The 25,545-nt window shown below is 39.6% G+C and overlaps 2 protein-coding genes across 19 annotated transcripts in view; one reads left to right on the top strand and one right to left on the bottom strand.

The window, feature by feature from the left end:
* NFIA (nuclear factor I A) overlaps positions 1-11,786 on the top strand; it is a 413,057-nt gene extending 401,271 nt beyond the window's left edge. For all 17 annotated transcript variants that reach the window (XM_075320390.1, XM_075320398.1, XM_075320397.1 and 14 more), the window contains one exon: positions 2,475-11,786. In XM_075320390.1, the coding sequence (XP_075176505.1) occupies positions 2,475-2,492 (18 nt within the window). In that variant the 3' untranslated portion in view covers positions 2,493-11,786. The remainder of the gene's footprint in view (positions 1-2,474) is intronic.
* Positions 1-25,545, bottom strand: part of TM2D1 (TM2 domain containing 1) — a 161,660-nt gene that overhangs the window by 20,282 nt on the left and 115,833 nt on the right. The window contains exon 7 of one of the 2 annotated variants that reach the window (XM_075320401.1): positions 8,139-8,823. The exons of the other annotated variant lie outside the window; for it this stretch is intronic. The gene's annotated coding sequence lies outside the window, so the exon portion shown is untranslated. Of the gene's footprint in view, positions 1-8,138; positions 8,824-25,545 lie in introns of those variants that run through there. 2 annotated transcript variants of the gene reach the window in all.

Here is a 25,545-nt window from a genome sequence, read left to right as displayed (position 1 = left end):
CTAGATTATGAGACAATGTCACAGTTGAAAGCTTAAGGCCCCGTTACGATATATCTGACGATATGGCGTCGGGGTCACGGTTTTCATGACGCACTTCCGTCGTCCTTAGCGACGTTGTTGCGTGTGACACCTACGAGCGACTCCGAACGATCTTAAAAATAGCGAAAATCGTTGATCATTGACACGTTCAGTTTCAAAATATTGTTCGTCGTTTCGAATGCAGCAGACATATTGCTACGTTCGACACCCTGCCAACGACGAACAACATCGTTAGTGCGTCTGTCATCAGCGACGCGGGCGTGTCGTTATGAGCAATGCTCCACGCCTCCTCCACTCTGATTGGTGGTACCAACTGCATTCTGATTTGGCAGGCATGGTTGATAAGGCGGACACAAATCGTAGGAGATTCTGACAGTATGGAAGTTTGGCCGTGTAGAGGGCGAGGCAATCACAAGTCAGGGTGTATGCTATGGACAATTATACGCCTCTGTCGTTGCCGAAATCGTTTGGAGGAATGCTGTGTGACGGTGTCCACACGACCGCCTTGGTCAAACAATATATCGCTGAACGATGTTGCGTCGTTTGTGAGATGGGTAAGTGTGACCACTACAAAACGACCTATGAGCGAACTCGGTAAATCGTAGCAATGATCTGGTCATTTCACATCACTAACGAGATCGCTAGCGATATCGTTGTGTGTAAAGCGGCCTTTAGTCATAGACAAAGGGAGCGAAAGCCATAAAACCCTGAAGAAACTGTACAGATAGTGTGTGACACCACAGTAAAGAACAGTTACCATCCGTTTACCTTGAGCCATTTATAGTGAGGTCACTTGCACACGACTGAAAGCCGCTTTACACGCTACGACATCGCTAAAGCGCTGTCGTTGGGGTCACGGATTTTGTGACGCATATCCGGCTGCGTTAGCGATGTCGTTGCGTGTGACACCTATTAGCGATTTTGAATCGTTGCAAAAACGTTCAAAATCGCTAATCAGTGACATCCCCCCTAATCTCAATTATTGTTGCTGCTGCGTGTACGATGTTATTCGTCGTTCCGGCGGCAGCACACATCGCTACGTGTGACACTGCAGGAACGAGGAACCTCACCTTACCTGCGTCCCGCCAGCAATGAGGAAGGAGGGAGGTGGGTGGGATGTTCGTCCCGCTCATCTCCGCCACTCCGCTTTGATTGGGCGGCCGCTTAGTGACGTCGCTGTGACGCCGAACGAACCGCCCCCTTAGAAAGGAGGCGGTTCGCCGGTCACAGCGACGTCGCTATGCAGGTAAGTATGTGTGACGGGCCCGCACGATTTTGTGCGCAACGGGCAGCGATGGGGGCGGGTACGCAAGCTAGCGATTTCGCTAGCGAGATTGCAGCGTGTAAAGCGGCCTTAGGGCTGTGTTTGCACTAAAGAACTTCAAAACAGTTCAAGACAGTCCTAAGAGACCTCAAATTGTTATACTCATCTTTTCAGGGCAAATATTGGCTGTTGCTACTTTCAGTTCTCCACAAATCTGATTTTTTTGGAAAATTTTACAAATTTGAGTTTGAAAAGATTTGCATTCCTCAAACTTTAGCTGTTATTTTGTGCAATCAGTACAGTTTTCACTACAAAGCACAACAATTCTTGATCTAAACTTCAAATTGGTGCATAAAAAAAGTAAAAATGTGACAAATAGAACTATTCAATATTGATAGAAATAGGTTTGCAAAGTATCAAAATCCAGTGCAAGACAGGAATAAAAATGTGGTTAATTCTGCGCTGCTGTTGGTGAAGGGGTCCATTATAAAAGCAGAATTGAAATTAAAAGGTGGTTTATTCAACGTGTTTCGAAGTAAGCTTCAGGTCTTCTTCAGGAAAAGTCTGAAGTGGCCTTTCTTGAAGACGTTAAGTTTACTTCGAAACGCGTTTAATAAACCACCTTTTAATTTCAATTCTGCTTTTATAATGGACCCCTTCACCGACAGTAGCGCAGAATTAACCACATTTTTATTCCTGTCTTCCCCTGGATTTTGTACCAAAGCCCTTGTGGCTCGTGGTCCGTGCAGCAGCTGTACATGTGATATACACTGGTTGTGGGTCACACAACCTGACGAGGTGAGAGGTTTTGGGGTTTTTGTAGCCTTCTGGTATGCTGGGATAAGACCCTATTGCACTTTTTAGTCACCGTTTCTCAACTCCAGGTATTACAGATACTTAAAAAAAAAAATTTTAAATTCTTAAAAAAAACAAAACAAAACAAACTTTTACGGCATTGAATTGTTACCACGTTCATATTATTATCGAAAATTATCAAATAATATTCTGTGAAAAATCTGAAAAATATTCCTCAACTCATCAAAATGGGTTTCTTAGTTGACAAGTGGCGGAATTTTTCATAGAATACCAGTCTGATTGACTTTGACATTAACAAAAAAATTGGCAAGTATAAAAACAAATGTCTAAAAAAAATTTTTTTTTGTCTTTTCAGTCCTGGTACCTGGGATAATGGTCACAGATTTCTATCAAAAACATGACAGACCACCTGGCCCTTCCCATCTCTGTAACATGGAAGAAAACGGTGAGAACATGGCAAAGTTGCTTCGCTCCAATGGAAGGGGAAGACTCGTGTCAACAGCGTAACAACGTTGAATGAGAAGAAAAGAAAAAAAAAAAAGAATCCTATGTGGTCGCATGGCAATGACCCTCTATAATCAGCCTTACTTCCCTTTTTTTAATTATTTACTTTCTTGGGATCCGAAGAAAGTTCCTGCCGGGAAAAGCTGGGCATCATGGTATTTGAAGTGTTTCATTGGTAGTGTAAACATTAGGTGGTTCTGGGTAGCCTTGGTCTGATGTTTTTGTTTTTTTTTTGTTTTTTTTTTATTTTTTTTCTTACCAACTTGCTGTAAAACACATTCATCATGAAGCCCAGCATTTTCTGCAATGCCACTCCTTTACGTCCATGGTTGTGAAACTTCTTGAGGAGTTTTGGAAGTGAAGCCCCCCTTTAAAAAAAAAACAAAAAACGGACTAAAGCACTCTTAAAATCTACATGTAAAATAACATGTGATATGAACCTTCTACTACTAGGACTAAGACCACACTACAGTTGTTTGAGATAACATGGAAGTTTATCCAGAGCCTCCATATTTTCCTTTTTTTTTGCGGATATTTTAAGTGCTAATTCACCTAAAAAAAAAAAAAAAAAGGATTTGCAAAAATACACAAAGTGTGTAACGTCGGTTATCACAAACTGCACTTTTTTTAATATAATTTAACGACCCTCCTCCGCGGAATCGATGAAGTTGTATCAAAAAGGACACAACTGCGACAAGATGCTTCACTAACATATCAACAACACGTCCGCTCTTCTTTCTTTCAAGGAGTAATCACATCCATGACCCACCCACGAGGAAGCTGGTAACATATAGTTTCATTCGAGTTGCAGAGCAATGTTAAAAAAAAAAAAAAAAAAAGAAAAAAAAAAATTGTCCAGAACTTTTATTATTCATGTAAGAAAAAAAAATGCTGCACTTACAAAATAAGCTTTTCTGAGACAAAAATTTTCAACAATGACACAGAAACACAGAAACGGGGAAAGATGGTCTGTATTGACAGAAACTGACAGGAACCAATCGAAACAATCATTGTTTGGATTGAGTAAAGTGCAATTTCATTGGATAGGTAAATATCTTTGTAAGATAGAGATTGTTGAAAATTCTATTTTTGTTTTTTCAAAGTCCTACCCACCCCCGGGACTCTAAAGTATGTGGGGGTTAAACAAAAAAAAATAAAAAAAAAAACAGCCTTGCAAAAGAAAGGGGAGCTATTTTTGCTTTTTATGTTTTTTATTGTTAAAACCTGTATCCCTTAAAAATTAAAAAACAAAAAAAAATCTAAAAAAAATATATATATATTATAAAACATAATGGTGCTTTTACCACAATATGTTAACTACATTAAATGCTAAGTAATCATTTTCTTTTTATCAAAGCACATAACTAAAACTGAATCATAATACTTGTTAATTTTATAAGCTAAAGTCACTATTCGTGGATATGCCAATTCAGACAAAACGCTAAAATTTCCCAATATAGGATTTAGTCGGGCGCCTCAGGATCTTTATAAATGTCCAGATTTTATCCATGTTATTTTTTTTATTTTCTTTTTTTTATAATTCCATCACTTTTATTATCTGGACTATAAATATTGATCAATCTAGAGGGGGAATTTCAGCAATTGCTGAAAAAAAAAAATTAAATAAAATTAAATAATAGATTTTATGTATGTTATGTACTTAGAGCAGAAAAATATAAAAAAAGGATTAAAAAAAAAAAGTCAAAAAGGCAAAATAAACAGAATTCACATGATTTATTTTCTACCAGACAGCGGAGCATCCCTTTGCTTCGCATGCAACCTTAAGGAGGGTTTTTTTCCTATACTATACATATATTATATACTTTCCGGCGGACAGATTCGGTCGTCGGAGGAAGAAAAAATAAACAAAAAAAAAACGTCTCTGCATGTTTAGTGTTAGTATCTCATTTTTATATACTTAAAGTAGGATAAAGTAGAGTGCATTAAGACAAGACATTTTAATCCTTATTCCAGGCACTTGCCTCTTTTTTACCCTCTCCCCCATTTGCAGCTGTATTGGGGGCATTTCTTGCCCCCTTTTTATTGGCAGTGAAGGAGTTAAACTCTGCGTGTTCAGCCCTTTATTGGAGGGCTTATTTGCTACTGTCCTGTACAATCAAGTCCATGAAATTCTTGGGAAGACACTTTGCTCCTCATTTTTTTATTTTTATTTTTTTAATATTTTTTTTATTTTTTTTTGGGTGCACCGGGACGGCTTTGGGATGCAGTACATTGCAGGCCTCTCTAGCAACCAATAGGTTAATTTGCACGAAGATGAAATAAATTCCATATCAATGTGCCTTGCCCTGGATAGCGATTATTTGTGAAATTGTTGCACATGTTCCTATATATATATATAGATAGTCGGGGGGGAGAGAGTTCCTCCCGGTCACGCGTTTTTTGGAGACACTTTTTATTTGTTTTCTTGTAAATGTGACTTTTATGTCGGACGTTGCAGGCTTCACCATGTAGGTAGATATTTTTAGTTATATCCCACCAGTAGGAGTAGTGTGCTTAGTCTTGTAGTGTCTGTGCTATTTTTGCGTAGGAGATCAGTATTTTGGGGGGATGTTTGCTGCATTGTGACAATTTATTTAGAGTCTTCCTTTTTTATTTTTTTTTGTTGTTGTCGTCGTTTCCCTGATCAATGAAAATATGCAATACCTGCTTATATCATGTAGTCAAAGCTTAGCAAAATTTATTAGAATTTTATTTTTGAATTTTTATTTTTTATTTGACCAAAGTTGGTGCTGTACTTGACGCAGTGTGTTTTAGGTGTTTTTAGTCATTGTATCCTTTGTGACTACGAAATGCACATGCAGGAGGGGGCCTCTTAGAGAAGCAGTCAGACTGTGAAGCACTAAGCTGTACCCTGCTTTGAGCAACTTTATTATGATTTTTTTTATTTTTTTTTATTTTTTTTTTGTGTGTGTGTTACAACCGTTCCTATCACAAGCAAGCCTTAAGAAAAAAAAAAACTGACTTCCTTTTCCTTGAAAAAAAAAAATTATTCCCCCCCCCCCCCCCTTTACACCCCATTTTTATTAGCAGACAGCAATCAACCCACGTTCAATAGCCCATTTTTTATATGCACGTTTTTAAAACTTCCAACTTGCGGGAAAAAAAATAAAAATAATTGTTTACCGGTTCTCTCTATTTAAGAAAAAAAAAATGAGAAAAAAAACTAAATAAATGAATACAAATGTTTTTTGGATTTTTTCATATGTGTCTGATACGTGGTTGAGTAGTTGTATCGTGTGAGTGTTAGTGAATCGTGTCCATTTTTCTGTAGCCAGCATCCTTTGCCTTTCCTATAGCACTTAGCTGGGCATTACCTTATGACATATGTGCACTAAATAAGAAAAAAAACAAAAAACAGCAGCTTGCAGTGCTTCACAGTGAAGGGAAATAAAGCCTAGACAAACATTTTGTCAGAACCTTGCTATAAGTCAAGGCGTTACCAGTAAATTGGTTGTATATACAATACAAACGCACCCTTTTATAAACATGCAAAATAAGCAATAGCTCCGGGCAGTTGTAGGGTTTTTTGTTGTTTTTTTTTCTTTTTTTTCTTTTTGTGTTAAGTGTGTTGAGTAGACCTAATGGCGATAAAAAAAAAAAAGAGAGCAAACTGCCCGATCAGATCTGTAATTTGTATGTTGTATAGTTTTAATGAGTACACTGATTTATTCTACCCTATTTTATAATGCAGGACTTTTGTAATGTTGTTTAAATGAGGACAATTTTCTGTCAATTTAGCTTTGCAGATTTTTGGGATCGTTTATTATAACGGCAACGCTCTTAGAAATTTTTTCTTACTTTTTTTGTCTGGAGGGTGGGCAGCGGGATTTTATTTTATTTTTTTATTATTTTTATTATTCATTTTTTTTTTTTTCTTCCAGGAACTGGATTTAAGTTAAAACTTACCTGTTTCCTTTGTTTTGTATGTATTTAAATACAATTATTTTTATTTTATTTTTTTCTAGTTAGTTTCTTCTCGTATCGGTATAGCATATTCCTATACTTGAGAAGTATGGGCCACTAAATAAACCATTTTAAATGGACATTACAGGTATGCTGTATTTTTAAGTGTTGAGACTTTCTCAGATAAAAGTGTAAAAATGTTTTAAAGGCTTTAAAACATTACATTTAGGCAGTCGAGGATGTAAAACAAACTTGTGTCAAGTACGGAACTCGTGAAGTTTTATTTATGTTCATACGCCCTCCATATATAAAATACAAGAACAACTCATGTAGACTCAAATCTGCTTTTTTTCCTTAGAAATTGCAAAATTTGACACATGAGCGGTAACGCTGGATGTGCAGCGTAATAATAGATATGACATTTTTAAATAACCCTAAAAATCTATCCATAATTAAGTGCAATTTAGCAAACTTCAAATATGCAGTGTGAATATGAGAAATACGAGGCCTTCTCCATTGTAACATATTAGCACCTACTTCTGAGAAATTGATACAATTTTTAATCACTAAATTTAAAAATACAAGTAAATATGAAATTTATTTTATAGAGTATCACCGTGGCCATTGATTGTTATTCCATAGCGCTCTCTCTACATATGCACAGTAAAAAAAAAAAAAATACACCGCATGGATATTTTACCCCCTGCCATAAAAATCCAGCCAAATTAACTTGCAGATTTTTGATAACTTTTTATTTTTTTTAATCCTAAATTTTAAAAATTCAAGTTCAGGCTTTAAGTTTTCATTTCAATATTAGTTTATATATGTTTTTTAAAAAAATAACATATAAGGTATATTGACGATATTTTTTTTTAATTTGTCCGTTTTCCGGAACTTTAATATTGTATTTTTTGGGGTGGGGGGCAACAAAAGTTATAAAATTCTAATAAGAAAGATCCTGATTTCTTTGCCTGACCCCATAAAAGATTAACTCTTCCCTCCCCTTAAGCATGTGTATTGTGTAAACCAAGATGACAAGAGTTTATTTGGCTGACGTGGATATTTGTCCCTTGCATGCTAGCATAGGGTTTACATATTCTAGACCCTTCCACTGCATTCCTGTAATTATTTTCATCTTTAAAAGTAAGGATTCTCTTCCCTACCTTGGATCATAAGCTGTGATTAGTAAAACACTACAATATAGGATGTATCTGCAGATTTTGCCGTTATAAAGCGATCTTTGCCTATTGATCCCTTATTCTGAAATGCACTTTGTCAAAAGTACACATTATATGTTCCTTGGTTGCGAAGAAGTAAAAGGATGTCACAGGGTAATGAAGGAAGGTCTTCTCCACTGACCGGTATTACACCAAGTCCATTGCTTATTGGTCCGGTTGCTGCACTCTCGAGATGGATTGCGCTGCTGTTTTTTGTATTTTTGTTTTTATTTGTAAGATGAAAGCTACTCTGCCACACACCCCTTAACTCAGCAATGAAAAGATACACAAGACTTTCTCTATTCACTACTGTATATTCATTAACTGGTAGCAATACACAGATCCCAAGGCAGTTGGTTCTTTGCTTTTATTTTTTGCTTTTCTTAAGATTTTTTTCAGCTTGGAGTAACAGTGTTATATCATTTTTTTTTCTCTAAGAGCAACACAAAAGCTTCAGATTCATAGTTTTATTTTCTTGCGGTGATTATACATATATAACTAACAAAAAGTCGATCAATATTGTACTTTGCATTGTGTCTCTGGTAAAGTAGGATTTTTTTAATTCTTTTTATTTTGGGTGATTGGGGGGATTCGAAGCCTTCATAGAACAAATAAATATCTAGCAGGAGAGGTCCAGTGGCATGGGAATTGGTGAGGCAACATAGCCACTTTTTTTTTTTTTTTTTTGCCAGGGCTATCCACTACAAAGTTCTCGTGGGTGGAGGCCGGTCCTTCGATGTCGTTTGGCCTCAACACACTGTACATCGGTATATGGTTTTTATTTATTTTTTATCCCAGCCTAATGGATGAGAATTCTTCTAATGTGCAGATAATAAAGGGACTGCTATGTACGGCCCAAGAACATGCCATCAACTGGTTTTGGAAAAAACAACAACAAAATTCATGACATGGTGCTAAGATAGTCCGGCTAACCGATGGAGGCCTATAGATCTACATAGGCTGATCCAGCTCTTCTGTTCATCCACGTAAATGCATAGCAGTGTTCTTCTCTGCATGGAAACTATGCACTAACCCTACCTGAGACCAGATACGATCAACCTAAAAAAAAAAAAACTTTTCCGTTAACTTTCAGTCCTTGCCTTTTTTAGTCATTGTTATTAAGATGCCAGCTTTAGGACAAAATGAAATATATGATAAAAACCAGCAAAATATCTGATTTCTAATTGTAGTGCCTGTGAAACCTGTATTATATGCTCTTCTAAAGAAAGAAATTACTACACCGTGAGCCTTTTGCTGTCCGTCAGAATCGTCTGATGTAAAATAACCATACCATAAATATGCATGCAATCCCATACCGCTTGGTCATTTTACAAATATTAATTCTTAGCCTAATTTTTTTTTCCCCTTTAATTTTTATTGTAAGTCACCAAGTATGCAAACTATAGTTTTAACTTTATTTTTATTTTAAACTATTTTGCCCTTTAATTTCTATTGTATGTCAGCAAGTACTATAGTTTTAATTTTTTTTATTTTTTTTGCCCTTAAATTTTTATTGTAAGTCACCAAGTATACAAACTATAGTTTTAACTTTATTTTTATTTATTTTTATTTTTTTGCCCTTTAATTTTTACTATAAGTCACCAATTATGCAAACTATAGTTTTAACATTTTGTTGCTTTTTTTTGCTTTTTTTCTTGGGGTATTTCAGTATTTATGGAGGTATGCATCTTACAACTTAAGTTCAGTATTACAATTTTATTTTTTTTTATTCCCTTTTTTGTGACTTATATTTTTCCTTAAATGACATATTATGGGAAAGTTGTTTGATCATCTTGTTAGTTCATTTCACAAACCTGATTTTTCTAGGATGAAACAAATGGTGAGACAATGATTTCCCATCTTCACACCAGACCTCCGATTTGAAAAAATAAAATTAAAAAATTCTGTACTAAAATATTTTGACAATTGGTTTCACACGTATGTAACTGTTTTTGTTTGTTTTTTTTCCTTGTGTGTTTTTAATCAATTTATTTTATTCTGTACAACCTTTTGGGCCTGATTCATGAAATATATGAAACTATGTATCATTACACAATGCAAGTACACGAGTGCGATTGGTTTTCTATGTGATCAATTTTTTCTATGCTGCCCCTCCCCCACAAAATTTGGGTGGCGGATGGACCGGACATCAGTGTTTTAATAAACGTGTTATCTCCACAGCTCATTTCCTCACAATGATTACATTAATGTGAACCTTTCTCTACCGAGTTAATGTACAGCATCAATTTTAAGTTTGAAAATCCTCGGGTCTGCAAATTTTTGATCACTTTATATTTTATGGCTTGTAACAGAATTCCTTTAGCAAGTTTTGTCGCCTGCGCAAGCTGGTCTTGATCAACTATCACTTTCAGAATTTATTATTTTTTTTTTGCTCTCGAGTCACCACTAAAGTGCCGAAATTCTCTTGTTTCTTGACAGCTGCTCTCAGAAATTCATAACATATATTTAAAATTAAAAAAAAAAAGCTCAAATAATATTCCAATATATTTAATTGTCCACTGGAAAAAAAAATAAAGTAAAATTAACTAAATTTTGGGGAATTGCAATAAATTAAAAATATACAAAAAACGAGGAAATCTGCAACTTTTTCTCATAACAAGTCTTTTTATTTACACCATTAGAAATAAAAAAAAACTTTTTTGCAATTTTATATTTTTTACATTAAAAAATAAATTTTAAAATGCATATTTTTATCATTTACACAATTAGGAATAAAAAATAATTTTTGTGCAATTTTATATTGTTTTAAATTCAAAAAATAAATTGGAAAATATTTAAAAAAAATGCAGGTTCCCTCAATTTTTTATGTTTTTAATTTTTTTACTTTTCAAGTTTAATGTTCTAATGCAGGTTCCCTCAATTTTTTATGTTTTTAATTTTTTTTTTTATTTTTACTTTTAAAGTTTAATGTTCTAATGCAGGTTCCCTCAATTTTGTATGTTTTTATTTTTTTTTTTTTTACTTTTAAAGTTTAATGTTCTAATGCAGGTTCCCTCAATTTTGTGTTTTTAATTTTTTTTTTTTTTTACTTTAAAGTTTAATGTTCTAATGTTGTCACCCAGAGGATTGCAGAATATGGACACTAATAAATTTTGGAGGACAATATCTGTGCATTTGTGGGGTGCCGTCTGGCTTTTATCTAATACAAGCCACATCCAGTTTTCTATTAGATATTTATGCACGGTGTAGTAGTAATAATAATAATAATAATAATAATAATAATAATCAGCCCTTAATCTCACGATGCAATGCAGACTCGGCACATGGCACCATGTGTTTCTCGAACCCTTCAGCTGTGTGCACTCTGGGACATATAGTCCATTGAATGGGTTCTTTGTCCCCCGTTCTTTACAGAATCACACAACCATACATTGTCGGCATAAGTCAAGGGTGCAGACAGCAGGTGAAGACGGGCATCCTTACAGGCTTGGGATTGCGTTCGGAATTGGCCCTTTGTTTGCATGACTAGGTGGGATCTATTTGGTAGCCGTGGGAATCTCCTGTCCCCCCTTTATTTTATCTCTTCATTTCTCACAATCCTGGGCTCTTCATTGAATACCGCGCTGCAGCCAAGCTGGCTCTTGACCATGTTAAACCCTTATCTTTGTGTTTAATTAATCGCCCCATAATGGGTGTTTTTTTTTTTTTATGATCTTCAACGAAATCCTTGTGTGCCTGCGTTAATACAGTCACTTGTTTTATGAATCAGGCTCTCCGTGCCTCTCCTACCATGTATTTACTCATGCTTGTTATCAGTTTATTTTTTACTGTGTTCTGTGAAAAAAAAAAAAAAAAATGTAATTGGTTGAGAATCACTGTGGGTATGAATTGTTATCCGACTAAATCTCTGCAGGTTTTTTTTTTTTTTTGAGCTGGTGTGTGGATTAGTTAACTCTTGTACTCAGCCATTAGTGCAACCAACTCTTACATTACAATACAATTACTGGAAACGAATACTGCATTTCCTATGCAACAAAAAAGGAAAATAAAAAAAATTGCTAATGCTAAAACGCCTCGGCCTGGAGTGTTTTTTTTTTCTTTCTTTTCTGGTTTTCAAAAAAAAAAAAATTAAATGTCTATGATTATTTAAAAACAAAATGATTTGGATCAATGCTTCCCAATGATGTTTGGTGTTCCCGGAAACACGGTTTTGGCCTTATTAACATTAAGAATGGAAAATCTGCAGGTGGGTCTCAAGAAGACGATTTTTTTTTTGGGGGGGGGGGGATATTATAATTGTGGATAGAATTTTTTTAAATATTTTGCAACAAAACACGTACTCGTCAAGAAGGGATAGTTGTTGTCTAACCAAATGATGGTAGGACCAGCACAGGGGTCAGCCAACTTCTGCCTGTGTGGTTAAGGTGGCCATCGGTCTCGACATCCAAGCAAAAATGAATGGACAGGTGGCCATTAGAGTTGAGCGAGTACCTAACTATTCGTACTCGCTATACTCATGACAAGTACGGTCTAATACATGTGTATTCATTCTGAATAGCGTGTGCAATGCAAGTCAAAGGGGAAAAACTCGCAAAGTAACAAGTAACCCGAATGCTGTACTATTCATGCAAGTAGCAAATAGTGCGGACTTCGGGTTACTTGTTACTTTGCGAGTTTTTCCCCATTGACTTGCATTGCACACGCTATTCAGAATGAATACGCGAGTATTAGGGGTACTTTGCATGTTGCGACATCGCTAGCCAATTGTAGCGATGCCGAGCGGGATAGTCCCCGCCCCAGATGCGATATCTTGTGATAGCTGCCATAGCGAACATTATCGCTACGGCAGCTTCACACGCACTTACCTGCCCTGCGACGTCACTCTGGCCGGCGACCCGCCTCCTTCCTAAGGGGGTGGGTCGTGTGGCATCACAGCGACGTCACACGGCAGGCGGCCAATAGAAGCGGAGGGGCGGAGATGAGCGGGACGTAACATGCCGCCGACCTCCTTTCTTCCTCATTGCAGGCGGGACGCAGGTAAGGAGATGTTCCTCGCTCCTGCGGCTTCATACACAGCGATGTGTGCTGCCGCAGGAACGAGGAACAACATCGTACCTGTCGCTGCAGCGAAATTATGGAAATGACCGACACTACACAGATCACCGATTTTCGACGCTTTTGCGATCGTTTATCGGTGCTTCTAGGCTTTACACGTTGCGACGTCGTTACCGGTTTCGGATGTGCGTCACTTTCGATTTGACCCCGACGAGATCGCAGTAGCGATGTCGCAACGTGCAAAGTACCTCTTAGACAGTACTCGTCATGAGTATAGCAAGTACAAATAGTTAAGTACTCGCTCAACTCTAGTGGTCATACATGTGTGTAACTCCTGCCATTCACATCTATGGGAGTTATGTAAATGGCTGAGGCGAGACCAAATTTTCAACATAGGTGGAGCAGACATCAGTTAGACATTTACGGCATATCCACATGTCTGTTTCTCCTGTATGGGAGTTTGGGGGAACAAAATACTCATCTGGTGGGAAGAGACATGGTAAGCAGCAACTTTAGTGGTAACCTTGGCTTGTATAAGCAGGATAGAAAGACATGGAGGAATTCTTCAGAGCAATAGCATAGCAAACACATGAAGTTGAGTTATGGTTTTCTTGCAGCAAAATCACTAAAATGGGGCTCATTCCTTTAAGTTGGGCCTCCAGAGAATCAAAATTCTGCAGACTGTGAAGCTGGATTGGTGCAGCAAGTCCTTCAAGGTTTTTTTCCAAATGCCAGCGACTGCAACATTGCCCCATTCATACCCGTTTAACACCTTCACAACCTTTGACGTAGGTTTACGTCACTGTCGGATAGGGTTTCCCAACTATGACAAACTTATGTAATGGCGATCGTCCGATCACCGCCAGGAGCTTAGCGTAAGTGATAGCAGAGCTCCATCTATCACAGCCAAGGACGGTCCACATGCCGCCCCTGGCTGTTTAACCCCTCTAAATGCCTCAACCATTAATCATCGCAGCATTTAAGAGCTGGGAGAGGGAGTGCACTCCCTCTCCCACCCAATCAGGACCCTCGCAATGTGATTACGAGGGTCCAATCATTGCCATGGCAAGCCATGGTCATCATGAAGACCTAGGTCAGCAAGCAGCGCCAAGCGTCTTCGACCATGCCAAGAGGAGGGACTAAAACGCTTGTGTCATTGTAAAACTTACAGGTATAATGCATTGCAAGGCTTCTGCATTGCAATACATTATAGCAATGATCAGAATAATAAAAATTAATGTGTCATTTAGGGACTAAGTACAAAAAAAATATATATTTTTTTTTTTTTTTAAATCCTGAAAATAAACCAAAAAAATTATACCAATAAGTATGTCTATTTACATATAATCAAAAATGTACAAAAAAAAAGTACACATAATTGGTGATGGGAAAACCCAATCTTTAAAACTATCTCACAAGTTTAACCCCTTCAGTGAACACAGTGGGGGAAAAAAAGTAGGAAAAACTATGTCTTCATCACACAGCTGAGAAAAAAAAAGTGGGATAAAACGCGATCAAAAAGTAATTTAATAAAAATGGTATAGGTGAAAACGTCATCTTGTCCGGCAAAAAATAAGCCGCCACATAGCGCCATCAGCGAAAAAATAAACCTGATATAGCTCTCAAAATACAGCAATGCAAAAACAATTTTTTTTCTATGAAATTGTTTTTATGGTGTAAAAGTGGCAAAACAATAAAAACAAAAAAACAATATGAATGTGGTATCACTGTAATCATACTGACTCAAAGAATAAAGTGGTCTTATCAGTTTTACAACATGGTGAATGGCATTAAAAACAATTTAAAAAAAAAACCAAATAATTCCTGAATTGCTGTTTCTTCTTGATTCTTCCTAACAAAAAACGGAATAGAAAACGATCAAAAAATATTGTGGCCCAAAGTGGTACCAATAAGAACTCATCTTGCAAAAAACAAGCCCTCACATGACTGTCGGCAGAAAAATAAAGTTCTGTGATGCAAAAGCCTTTATTTTGTGAAAAAAAAGTTATTTAGCGTGATAGTAGCCAAATAAAAAAAACTATTTACATCTGGTATCGCTGTAATTATACTGACCTGAGGAATAAAGGCGCCTAATCACTTAAACCGCATGGTGTATGGCGTAAAAAAAAAATCCAATTCCTCAACTGCTGTTGATTTTTTCATTCTCCCTCCCAAAGATCACAGTAAAGCTCAGCTTACATTTATCCTGAGCTCTTCACTGAGCACTTACTCCTGGGATTACGGGTAAATCTCTGAAAAACGTGTATCCCAATGGAAAATTCACTGAGAGGGAGTCACTTTGACCGCCCATTTGGCCTGTGATCCGGCGGTGTCCATCTTTTTATGCATGTTTTTAGACGTGCACAAAAGTGCGGTAAACAACACTTTTGTGCACCTTTGAAAAGACAGACACCACAGAACAGAGGCCAAATGGAGTCCGGAGTAACTCTGCTGCCTCATTAGTGAATGGATCCGTAAGGGGTTTCACCTGAATCATGTATTTTAGAGATGGAAACTCTGACGTAACACACAAAAAAAGGGGTTTCTACGTTACTGGCAACACAAAAGCTCTGGTGAACAGCTATGGCTCTCCCCCCAAAAGAGAAATCCAGCAAAATCTGAGCTAGAAATCCAAATGCCGCCCCCTCCCCTTCTCACTCCCACAGTGTGCCTAAACCAGTCCACATTTTTGACATCTCTGCAGTGAGAAGAGCCTGCTTAATTGACGTGGTGCGTGGCTGAAGAAGAACAAGCTGGACACAATCTATGGGCACTACAATGTACTGGGCACTACAATGGCAGATTTGCAACATCTATTGCTGCTTGTTTCTGGAAAACACCCATGGAGTCAAAATTATTAATTTCCAAAATAAGGTCACTTTAGGGGGTTTTGCCACGTTCACAGAAATTGTGTGACAAATTTTGATGACATTTTTACCCATTTTCCTGTGTGAAAATGTAAAATCTGATGCCAAAACAATTTTTTTTAGTAGTAAAAATTAAAATTTTTTCAACGTCCAATGGAATAAAATTCTGTGCCATATCGGTGATGTCAATATGTTCACTGCACCCCTAGATTAATTCATTAAAGGGTATAACTTGTAAAACAGGGTCAATTATAGGGGGTTCCCTGGTTTTGGTACCCCAGGGGCTCTGCCAGTGTGACATGGCACCCAGAACTATAACAGCAAAATCTGCTCTATAATATGGAGCTCCTTCCTTTCTGAGATTTGCACTGTGTCTCAAAAGTGGTTTTTTATCACATATTGGGTATTGGAGTACTCGGGAAAAATTGCATAAGAAATTGTATAATTTGTTTTTTCCCATTACCACTTAGAAAATTAAAAATCATGGGGCCAAAGCAACTTTTTAGTGGACAAATTTGTAATTTTCAATTACTCACCTCAATGTTATACAACTCTGTGAATTTTCTTAGGGTTAAAAATGCTCACTAATCCCCCAGAATAATTAATTGAGAGGTCTAGTTTCTATAATAGGGTCACCTGTGGGGGTTTCTGCTATTTTGGCATGTCAGGGGCCCTTGAACATTGCTTCTGCAATCTATTCCAGCCAAAATGTTGCTCCTTCCCTTCCGAGCCTTGCCATGCACCCAAACAGTAGTTTTCCACCACATACGGGGTATCTGTATACTCCGGAAAAATTGCACAACAAATTGTATGGTGTACTTTCTCCTCTTACCCTTGTGAAAATGCAAAATTTGGGGCTAAAATATATTTTTTTTGTGGGAAAAATGATTTTTTTTTCACAGTTCAACATTCTAAATTCTGTAAAGCACCTTGGGGTTCAAGGTGTTCACCACACATCTAGATAACTTCCTTTAGGGGTCTAGTGGGTATGGGGGTAACTTGTTTGGTGTTCACATTGTTTAGGCACATCGGGGTTCTGCAAATGTGATATGGTGTCCCGCTATTGATTCTAGCCAATTATGCGTTCCAAAAGTCAAAACTCCATGCCCTACGAACCTTGCCATGCGCCCAAACAGTAGTTTTACACCACTTATGGAGTATTCGCGTACTCAGGATTCATTACACAACAAACTGAATGGTGCACTTTCTCCAGTTATCCTTGAGAAAATGAAAAATTTGGGGCTAAAGTAACATTTTAAAATATTTTATTTTTTCTTTCCACATTGCTTTAGTTTCTGTGAAGCACCTGAAGGGTTAATACACTTCTTGAATGTGGTTTTGAGCAGGTTGAGGGTTGCAGTTTTTAGAATGGTGTCATTTTGGTGAAAAATGAGAAATTGCTGATAAATTTTTAACCCTTCTAACAAAAAAAAATGTTTCAAAAATTGTGCGGATGTAAAGTAGACAAGTGGGAAATGTTATTTATTAACAATTTTGTGTGACATATCTCTAGATTTAAAGCATACAAATTCAAAGTTTGAGAATCCAAAATTTTCTGATATTTTCACAAATGCAAAAAAAGTCCTAATATGTCACGAAAAGTCAGTCTCAGAATCACCGGGATCAGTGGAAGAGTTCCAGATTTATTACCACATAAAGTGACGCTGGTCAGTGGGTGAAGGGTCCTTCTCAAAATTTTCAGGGGGTGCAAAGTGTTCAAGTGTTACTTTTCTCTGTTTAGATCAGACTTCGTGGATTGTTGCAATTCTTTGCAGATAGGTAATGAACCGCAGAAAGTGGCATTTCCTATGTATCAGAAGTGTGATGCTCTAATGTCATATACACATAATACAGACTAATCATTGGCACCACCGATCTGGGGCTTATAGGTTTTTACAGAGAAATGTTTTTATTATCAATGTGATGAAAAGGCTCCAATGAGCTAAAGAAAGAGCCATTATCTCCAAATAAGAAATACCATGGGAATCACTGGCGGACACAGACAGAAGTGGCCCCTGTGCAAGAACAATATATGGGCCCTTTGCAGCCCAAGAGCTCATAAGAATGCACAATTCCACCTGTTTTGGAGGTAGAAATGGGCCCCCCAACCTCTTGGGCCCCTGTGCAGCTGCACCAGTGATAGGTCTGCTCCTGCATATCCTGCGGATAAATCCTGCATGGAGTGTTGTTTGGAATTATCAGCAAAGAAAATCGGATCAACACTTCCAGAAGAACATCCTCTATTGCCTCATCAGAATAGTGAGTGCAGCTCTGGAGTAACTGAGGATCAGTAATGTAATGTATGTACACAGTGACTGCATCAGTAGAAAAGTGAGTGCAGCTCTGGAGTATAATACAGGATGTAACTCAGGATCAGTACAGGAGTAATGTAATGTATGTACACAGTGACTGCACCAGCAGAATAGTGAGTGCAGCTCTGGAGTATAATACAGGAGGTAACTCAGGATAAGTAATGTAATGTATGTACACAGTGACTGCACCAGCAGAATAGTGAGTGCAGCTCTGGAGTATAATACAGGAGGTAACTCAGGATAAGTAATGTAATGTATGTACACAGTGACTGCACCAGCAGAATAGTGAGTGCAGCTCTGGAGTATAATACAGGAGGTAACTCAGGATAAGTAATGTAATGTATGTACACAGTGACTGCACCAGCAGAATAGTGAGTGCAGCTCTGGAGTATAATACAGGAGGTAACTCAGGATCAGTACAGAATAAGTAATGTAATGTATGTACACAGTGACTGCACCAGCAGAATAGTGAGTGCAGCTCTGGAGTATAATACAGGAGGTAACTCAGGATCAGTACAGGATAAGTAATGTATTTAAACAGAGACTGCACACAGCAGAATAGTGAGTGCAGCTCTGGAGTATAGTACAGGAGGTAACTCGGGATCAGTACAGGATCAGTAATGTAATGTATGTACATAGTGACTGCACACAGCAGAATAGTGAGTGCAGCTCTGGAGTATAATACAGGAGGTAACTCAGGATAAGTATAGGATAAGTAATGTAATGTATGTACACAGTGAATGCACCAGCAGAATAGTGAGTGCAGCTCTGGGGTATAATTCAAGCTATAATTTAGGAGAAGTCATAAAATAGCAAAGTAACTTCCCGTAACTTCCTATATACAGTAGATTCATTGATACTTAGGTGTGCCGCTCATGCTCTATTGATCAATGTATAAAAATCCTAATTGTATCTACTTGATTAAGCGCCATCACAAATTATAAAGTGATGAAGGGGTGAGAAGCGCTAAAAATAAATTTCCCAAACATTTATGAAATTAATCTCAACTTATTATGCATATTTTACAATATGGCAGCAATCAAAGTGGGCAAACAATATGAAGGGAATGGGAAAGCCTAATGTATTTTACCTGCCAACCACCAGCCAAAGCGGCAGTATTTATCGGCAGCAGGTGTCCGGTGCACGGTATTAATTGTTGAGGGTTTTGATGGGTAGTTAGCACTTGGGTATTAATGAAAATAGCAGCACTTCATTTTAGAATTAACTACTTGGCCGTTCAGCAGAATGAGCTGATAGATTGTGGCAATAAATTTGTGTTGGAGATTTATACCATAGTAAGTCATGCGGTGGCCTGTAGGCACTCCGGGCTGAGCGCGGACCACTAACTCATGGGAAGCATTGTCTGCTCCGGGAGACTGGCCTTTATTAAACTGTGTCAGGATTATTTTAAGACATGTCTCACCTTTATTAAATGGCACCTAATAATGCTTTTTTTATTTGCCCTCCGCTGATGTGACTTTTCAAATTCCTTCTTATAATTTAAAGGGGTTGTCCAGTTAAAAGTAAAATTTGCCTTTTCTACACTCCAGTCATATTTTACGACCTATAGGCTCTTGAAATGCAAAGAAAAACAGATTATTGGCAGAAGTTTTAAAATTAATAAATTACTAATATAACTTCATATTTTTTTAATCTTATTTAGGCTAATTATGGAAAAAAGGATAAACATATATATGTAAAAAAAAGTATGTGTATTCAGGAGCTGTAAGACAACTGGCTGCAGCAGGATCCTCTCCCCTCTGCCTTGTGGGAAGTAGGCTGCTTCCTTAGGTTTTGTTTTGATTGATCACCACTTAAACCTTTGTTCTTTGCAGGATTTGTAAAATAAAAAAAAAAATTCTGGATCATTCAGAAAATGCTGCAGATAAATAATGTTAATTTCTAGGTTTATTGCTTTGCTAAAAAAAATTGTGTTAGTGTATATGAAATGGAAAAAGATTAGGGAGCGTTGATAAATGTATAAATTCCGCTCTGTTAAAGGCAGAATCTGTCATTTTTCTTTATGAATGCTGCCACGTTGAAGACGCTCACTTTCTGCTACCTCCCAACCGTCCCAAATTCAGTGGGACTGATCCGAATTTGGGGAGTTGTCCCGTGAGGTCAGGAATTTGTCCCTTCTTCAGTTGTATTTGTGTCCTTGGGAGCGGAGCAGGAAATCATCAGATCCCTCCTCCATTGTTCAGTCTCTGTTCGGTCACGTGGCATCCTCATAGATATATGGGTTGACAAAAAAGGAATAAATCCATCAAGTTCAACATTTCTCCACCAAGTTATAATTTCTCAGGTCACATGACAAGGCTACAGCGACGAGGAGCAGAACACACAGGCAAGGTAAGCATGTGTGTGTTGTAGCAGGGCTGTGTATACTGTGGAGGTATAAACTGTATGAGGGGGCAGTGGGAGCAGTATATAGCAGGAGACGCATCAACTGTATGTGAGGGGATGTATGACATCATAGAGGGCTGTTGGGGCATCATACAGTGTGGGAAACTGAGGTCTTAATACTGTTTTGTGGGGGGCGGGGGAGGTGGGAGACCATGTGTGTGGACTTCTGGGGTCTCATACTGTGTGTAGGGTAATGTGGGGGCCTCTTACTGTGTGTGCTGAGCTGTGCTTTCATCATACTGTGTGAGACTGTGGGGCATCATACTGTGTCTGGGACTATGGAGGCCTCAAACTGTGTTTAGTGCATATCAGACTCTCCCCTACTGTGGAAAGCTTCAAGAGGAACCTCAAGACCCATCTCTTCCTCTTCCAACAAGCCTACAACCTACAATAGCCCTCAGTCCAGTAGACCACTGTGCAACCAGCTCTGTCCTCACCTATTGTACCATCACCCATTCCCTGTAGACTGTGAGCCCTCGCGGGCAGGGTCCTCTCTCCCCCCTGTAGACTGTGAGCCCTCGCGGGCAGGGTCCTCTCTCCCCCCTGTAGACTGTGAGCCCTCGCGGGCAGGGTCCTCTCTCCCCCTGTAGACTGTGAGCCCTCGCGGGTAGGGTCCTCTCTCCCCCTGTAGACTGTGAGCCCTCGCGGGCAGGGTCCTCTCTTCTCCTATAACAGTCTGTTTTATATTGTTAATGATTGTTGTATGTATACCCTCTTTCACTTGTAAAGCACCATGGAATAAATGGCGCTATAATAATAATAATAATAGTGAGCTGTGATGGCATCATACTGTGTGTAGGGAACTGTGGAGGCATCATACGGTGTGTAGGGAACTGTGGAGGCATCATACTGTGTGTAGGGAACTGTGGAGGCATCATACTGTGTGTAGGGAACTGTGGAGGCATCATACTGTGTGTAGGGAACTGTGGAGGCATCATACTGTGTGTAGGGAACTGTGGGGGCATCATACTGTGTGTAGGGAACTGTGGAGGCATCATACTGTGTGTAGGGAACTGTGGAGGCATCATACTGTGTGTAGGGAACTGTGGAGGCATCATACTGTGTGTAGGGAACTGTGGAGGCATCATACTGTGTGTAGGGAACTGTGGGGGCATCATACTGTGTGTAGGGAACTGTGGGGGCCTCATACTGTGTGTAGGGTAATGTGGGAGCCTCATAATGTGTGTGGGACTGTGGGGGCCTCATACTGTGTGTAGGGTAATGTGGGAGCCTCATAATGTGTGTGGGACTGTGGGGGCCTCATACTGTGTGTGTGGGACTGTGGGGCATCATATATGAAGAAAGTGGTTGGCGACATACTGGGAAGGCATCATACTATATGGGGGGCCTGCTGTGGCATCATACTGTGTGGATGAGACACAATACTGATTGTGGGGGGGGGGGCTGTGGGGACATCATACTGTATATGTGGCCTGTAGTCTCACAATATTGTTCGTATAAGGGCTGTGGGAACTTCATACTGTGAGGAAGCTAGGTGAGGACATGATACTGTGCGGGGGAAGCTGTTGGGGCATCATACTGTATATAAGAGCCTGTGGAGGAATCATACTGTGTGAATAAAGTGGGTGGGGAGATCATATTGGGGGGGTCAACTTACTGTATATGGGTGCCTATGGGGGAATCATACTGTGTGGGAAGGGCATCAAACTATGTGTGGGGGGCTGTGGGGACATGCTGATTTTGGTTGCATCATACCATGTATGTGTTAGGCTGTGAAGTCATCATACTGTATGTTTGTTCTATAATGTCATCATAGTGTATATTTGAGGGCTGTGGGGGGCATCAAATTGTGTGTGGGGGCATCATACTATGTTTTTGGAGTAATGTACTACTGGGATATTAATAGTGTATAAGGGCACAGTGGGGGCATCATACTGTGTGTGATATGATAATGGCACCATACCATGTGGGGACACTAATAGGCTTCTCTAGTAGTAATATTGCAAACTTAGGGTACCGGCTTAGTGTAAAATGAAAATTGCTGCGGTACATGTTGTGCACCACAGGATATACCACTTTTGTTATCGTTCACGGTTGGCCGGTATACTCCCTGTATGCTACAATGCATAAGAGTATGGAAAATGTCATTGCTTATTACAGTCTACAGGACGTTATGGAGAGCATCCTTCCCCCATAGACCAGGGAGTATACAGGAGTATACAGGGCCTTATCTGGGTGTGTATCGTACTACTACCTGGGCTACCTGTAATGATGAAATGACTCTTCATTCTGTCTCAATCTAAACGGTAAAGTTGACAAGTGAGCTTAAAAAAATAGAAACGTGTCAGGCTATTATCAACAAGACAAACCTTCTGAGTGGACTTTCCGCTGATTACCTAGAATTTGTTGGATGAGTGATGGATGATCGTCTGCGCTCCACACTGATCCGCAGGCGGAGGCTTTGTCTGCTCCCGTCAGATCATTCTGCGGCTCGTTATGATGTTGTGGGAAACGCATGAGCTTTATTTATGGACATTATTATGTATGAGCTTTCAGGATCATAAAAGTCCCATTTTAGGATGAGAAATCCCTTTTATAATCTCATGAAAGGTATAGTGTTGTCAGTGCAGAGCGCGGACAAAAATGTCGACAATAAATTGTATTAGTAAAAAGTATTTAAGGCTCCAGCATCGAATATAAAATATGCCCGCGGCCGGGCCCTGCTCAGTAAGGGACAATGCTGCGGCTGCACGTGGAAGCGGTTACTGGTCTGATGGCTCATATCATTGTCCTATACGGGACCGGCACTCCAAATCTTCTGAAATATATTTGTAGTTTATTCCATCATATCATTTGCGCCTGTATGATATGATGGAATAAACTACAAAAATATTTCAGAAGATTTGGAGTGCCGGTCCTTTGTATTAATTATACTGTGGATGCCTTCCTTGGACACGTGCACCTTGAAGGATTGTGTGCCGCCTGGAACGTCTGTTTCTGCATTATCCTATACGGGAGGAGGAAATCATCGCTGGATCTTACACAACAGTAACATCATCTCTTTAATCCTTCTCAGGCTCATGATGAACACTACAAGGGCTGGTGAGACATCTTCCCATCTGACCCCTATGGATTTCAACACTACCAGGATATCAAGAAGCCAGTGACGAGAAAACCTACTGTGCAAATCCTCTATAGGATAATGAGCATCTCACCAGGCCAGAAAAAGACAGAAGGGGCAGTGTTACAATGTACATTCTGCATTAACCATTATTATAGTTCAGAGAGAATGTACAGAATTATTCTACACAGAGTTTGAGTCACATTACATTACTGATCCTGAGTTACCTCCTGTATTATACTCCAGAGCTGCACTCACTATTCTGCTGGCGCAGTCACTGTGTACATACATTACTTATCCTGTACTGATCCAGAGTTACCTCCTGTATTATACTCCAGAGCTGCACTCACTATTCTGCTGGTGCAGTCACTGTGTACATACATTACATTACTGATCCTGTACTGATCCTGAGTTACCTCCTGTATTATACTCCAGAGCTGCACTCACTATTCTGCTGGCGCAGTCACTGTGTGCATACATTACATTACTGATCTTGAGTTACATCCTGTATTATACTCCAGAGCTGCACTCACTATTCTGCTGGTACAGTCACTGTGTACATACATTACTTATCCTGTACTGATCCAGAGTTACCTCCTGTATTATACTCCAGAGCTGCACTCACTATTCTGCTGGTGCAGTCACTGTGTACATACATTACATTACTGATCCTGTACTGATCCTGAGTTACATCCTGTATTATACTCCAGAGCTGCACTCACTATTCTGCTGGTGCAGTCACTGTGTACATACATTACATTACTGATCCAGAGTTACATCCTGTATTATACTGCAGAGCTGCACTCACTATTCTGCTGGTGCAGTCACTGTGTCCATACATTACATTACTGATCCTGAGTTACATCCTGTATTATACTCCAGAGCTGCACAGCTGGACAATTAAACATGAACTGCACATCCAAAAATCATAGGTTGATTAATGCCAGTAGGTAAAAATTTGAATACCTGAACATGAGGTTCTTGGTTTAACATTCTGATCAGACTATATGAAGCCACTGCCACATCACAGCAAACCTCTGAGTGGATCCCAAACTTATATGACGCCTCTGGTCTGTGATTCCCCGTCCCCTTCCACCTGCCTCTGGTCTGTGAATAAGGGTGCTTTCACACATCTGGATTTTTGCTCTGCGGCACAATACGGCGTTCTGCAGAAAAACCGCCACCGGCTTTTGTAACGCCGGTGGCGGTTTTTTTTGCATAGACTTACATTAGTGCCGTATTGTGCCGCGGGGCTTGCGTTCGGTCCGGTTTTGGCCGCATGCGGCAGATTTAGCCGATGCGGCGGCCGGATCGAACGTCCCCTGCAACGTTTTTTGCTCCGGCAAAAAACACCGCATCGCGCCGCATCCGGCCGCTGCGGCGCATTTTTCAATGCATACCTATGGAGGCCGGATGCGGCGCGATGCGGAAAAAAAACGCATCCGGTCGCCGCATGCGGTTTTTTCCACTGCGCATGCTCAGTAGCATGCTGCAACCGGAAAAAAACGGACGGGCCGCATGTAAAAACTTATGCAAAGGATGCGGTGTTTTCGCCGCATCCGTTGCATAGTTTTCACAGCCGGATTGAGCCGCAGGGCTCAAACCGGATGTGTGAAAGTAGCCTTACCTGACTTTTCTGTTTGACATCTCAGAAGTAATCTGTCATCCACAGACTGGAGGCAGGTGGAGGGGCTGGGGAATGATAGACCGGAGGAGCCAGGAAAACACAGACTGGGGGCAGGTGTAGGGACCATGGAGTCGTAGACTGGAGGCATATGGTGGGACCGGGGAATCATAGACCATAGGCAGGCGGAGCGGCTGGGGAATCACAGACCGGAGGCAGGCAGAGGAGCCACGGAGTTATAGACCGGAGGCAGATGGAGGGACTGGGGAGTCACAGACTGAAGGCAAGAGGAGGGGCTGGGGAGTCACAGACTGGAGGCAAGAGGAGGGACTGGGGAGTCACAGACTGGAGGCAAGAGGAGGGACTGGGGAGTCACAGACTGGAGGCAAGAGGAAAGGCTGGGGAGTCACGGACTGGAGGCAAGAGGAGGGGCTGGGGAGTCACAGACTGGAGGCAAGAGGAGGGGCTGGGGAG

The sequence above is a fragment of the Anomaloglossus baeobatrachus genome, chromosome 8 (genome assembly GCF_048569485.1).
Source record: "Anomaloglossus baeobatrachus isolate aAnoBae1 chromosome 8, aAnoBae1.hap1, whole genome shotgun sequence".
NCBI classification, from domain to species: Eukaryota; Metazoa; Chordata; class Amphibia; order Anura; family Aromobatidae; genus Anomaloglossus; species Anomaloglossus baeobatrachus.
This window is presented reverse-complemented; position numbering and strand designations above follow the sequence as displayed.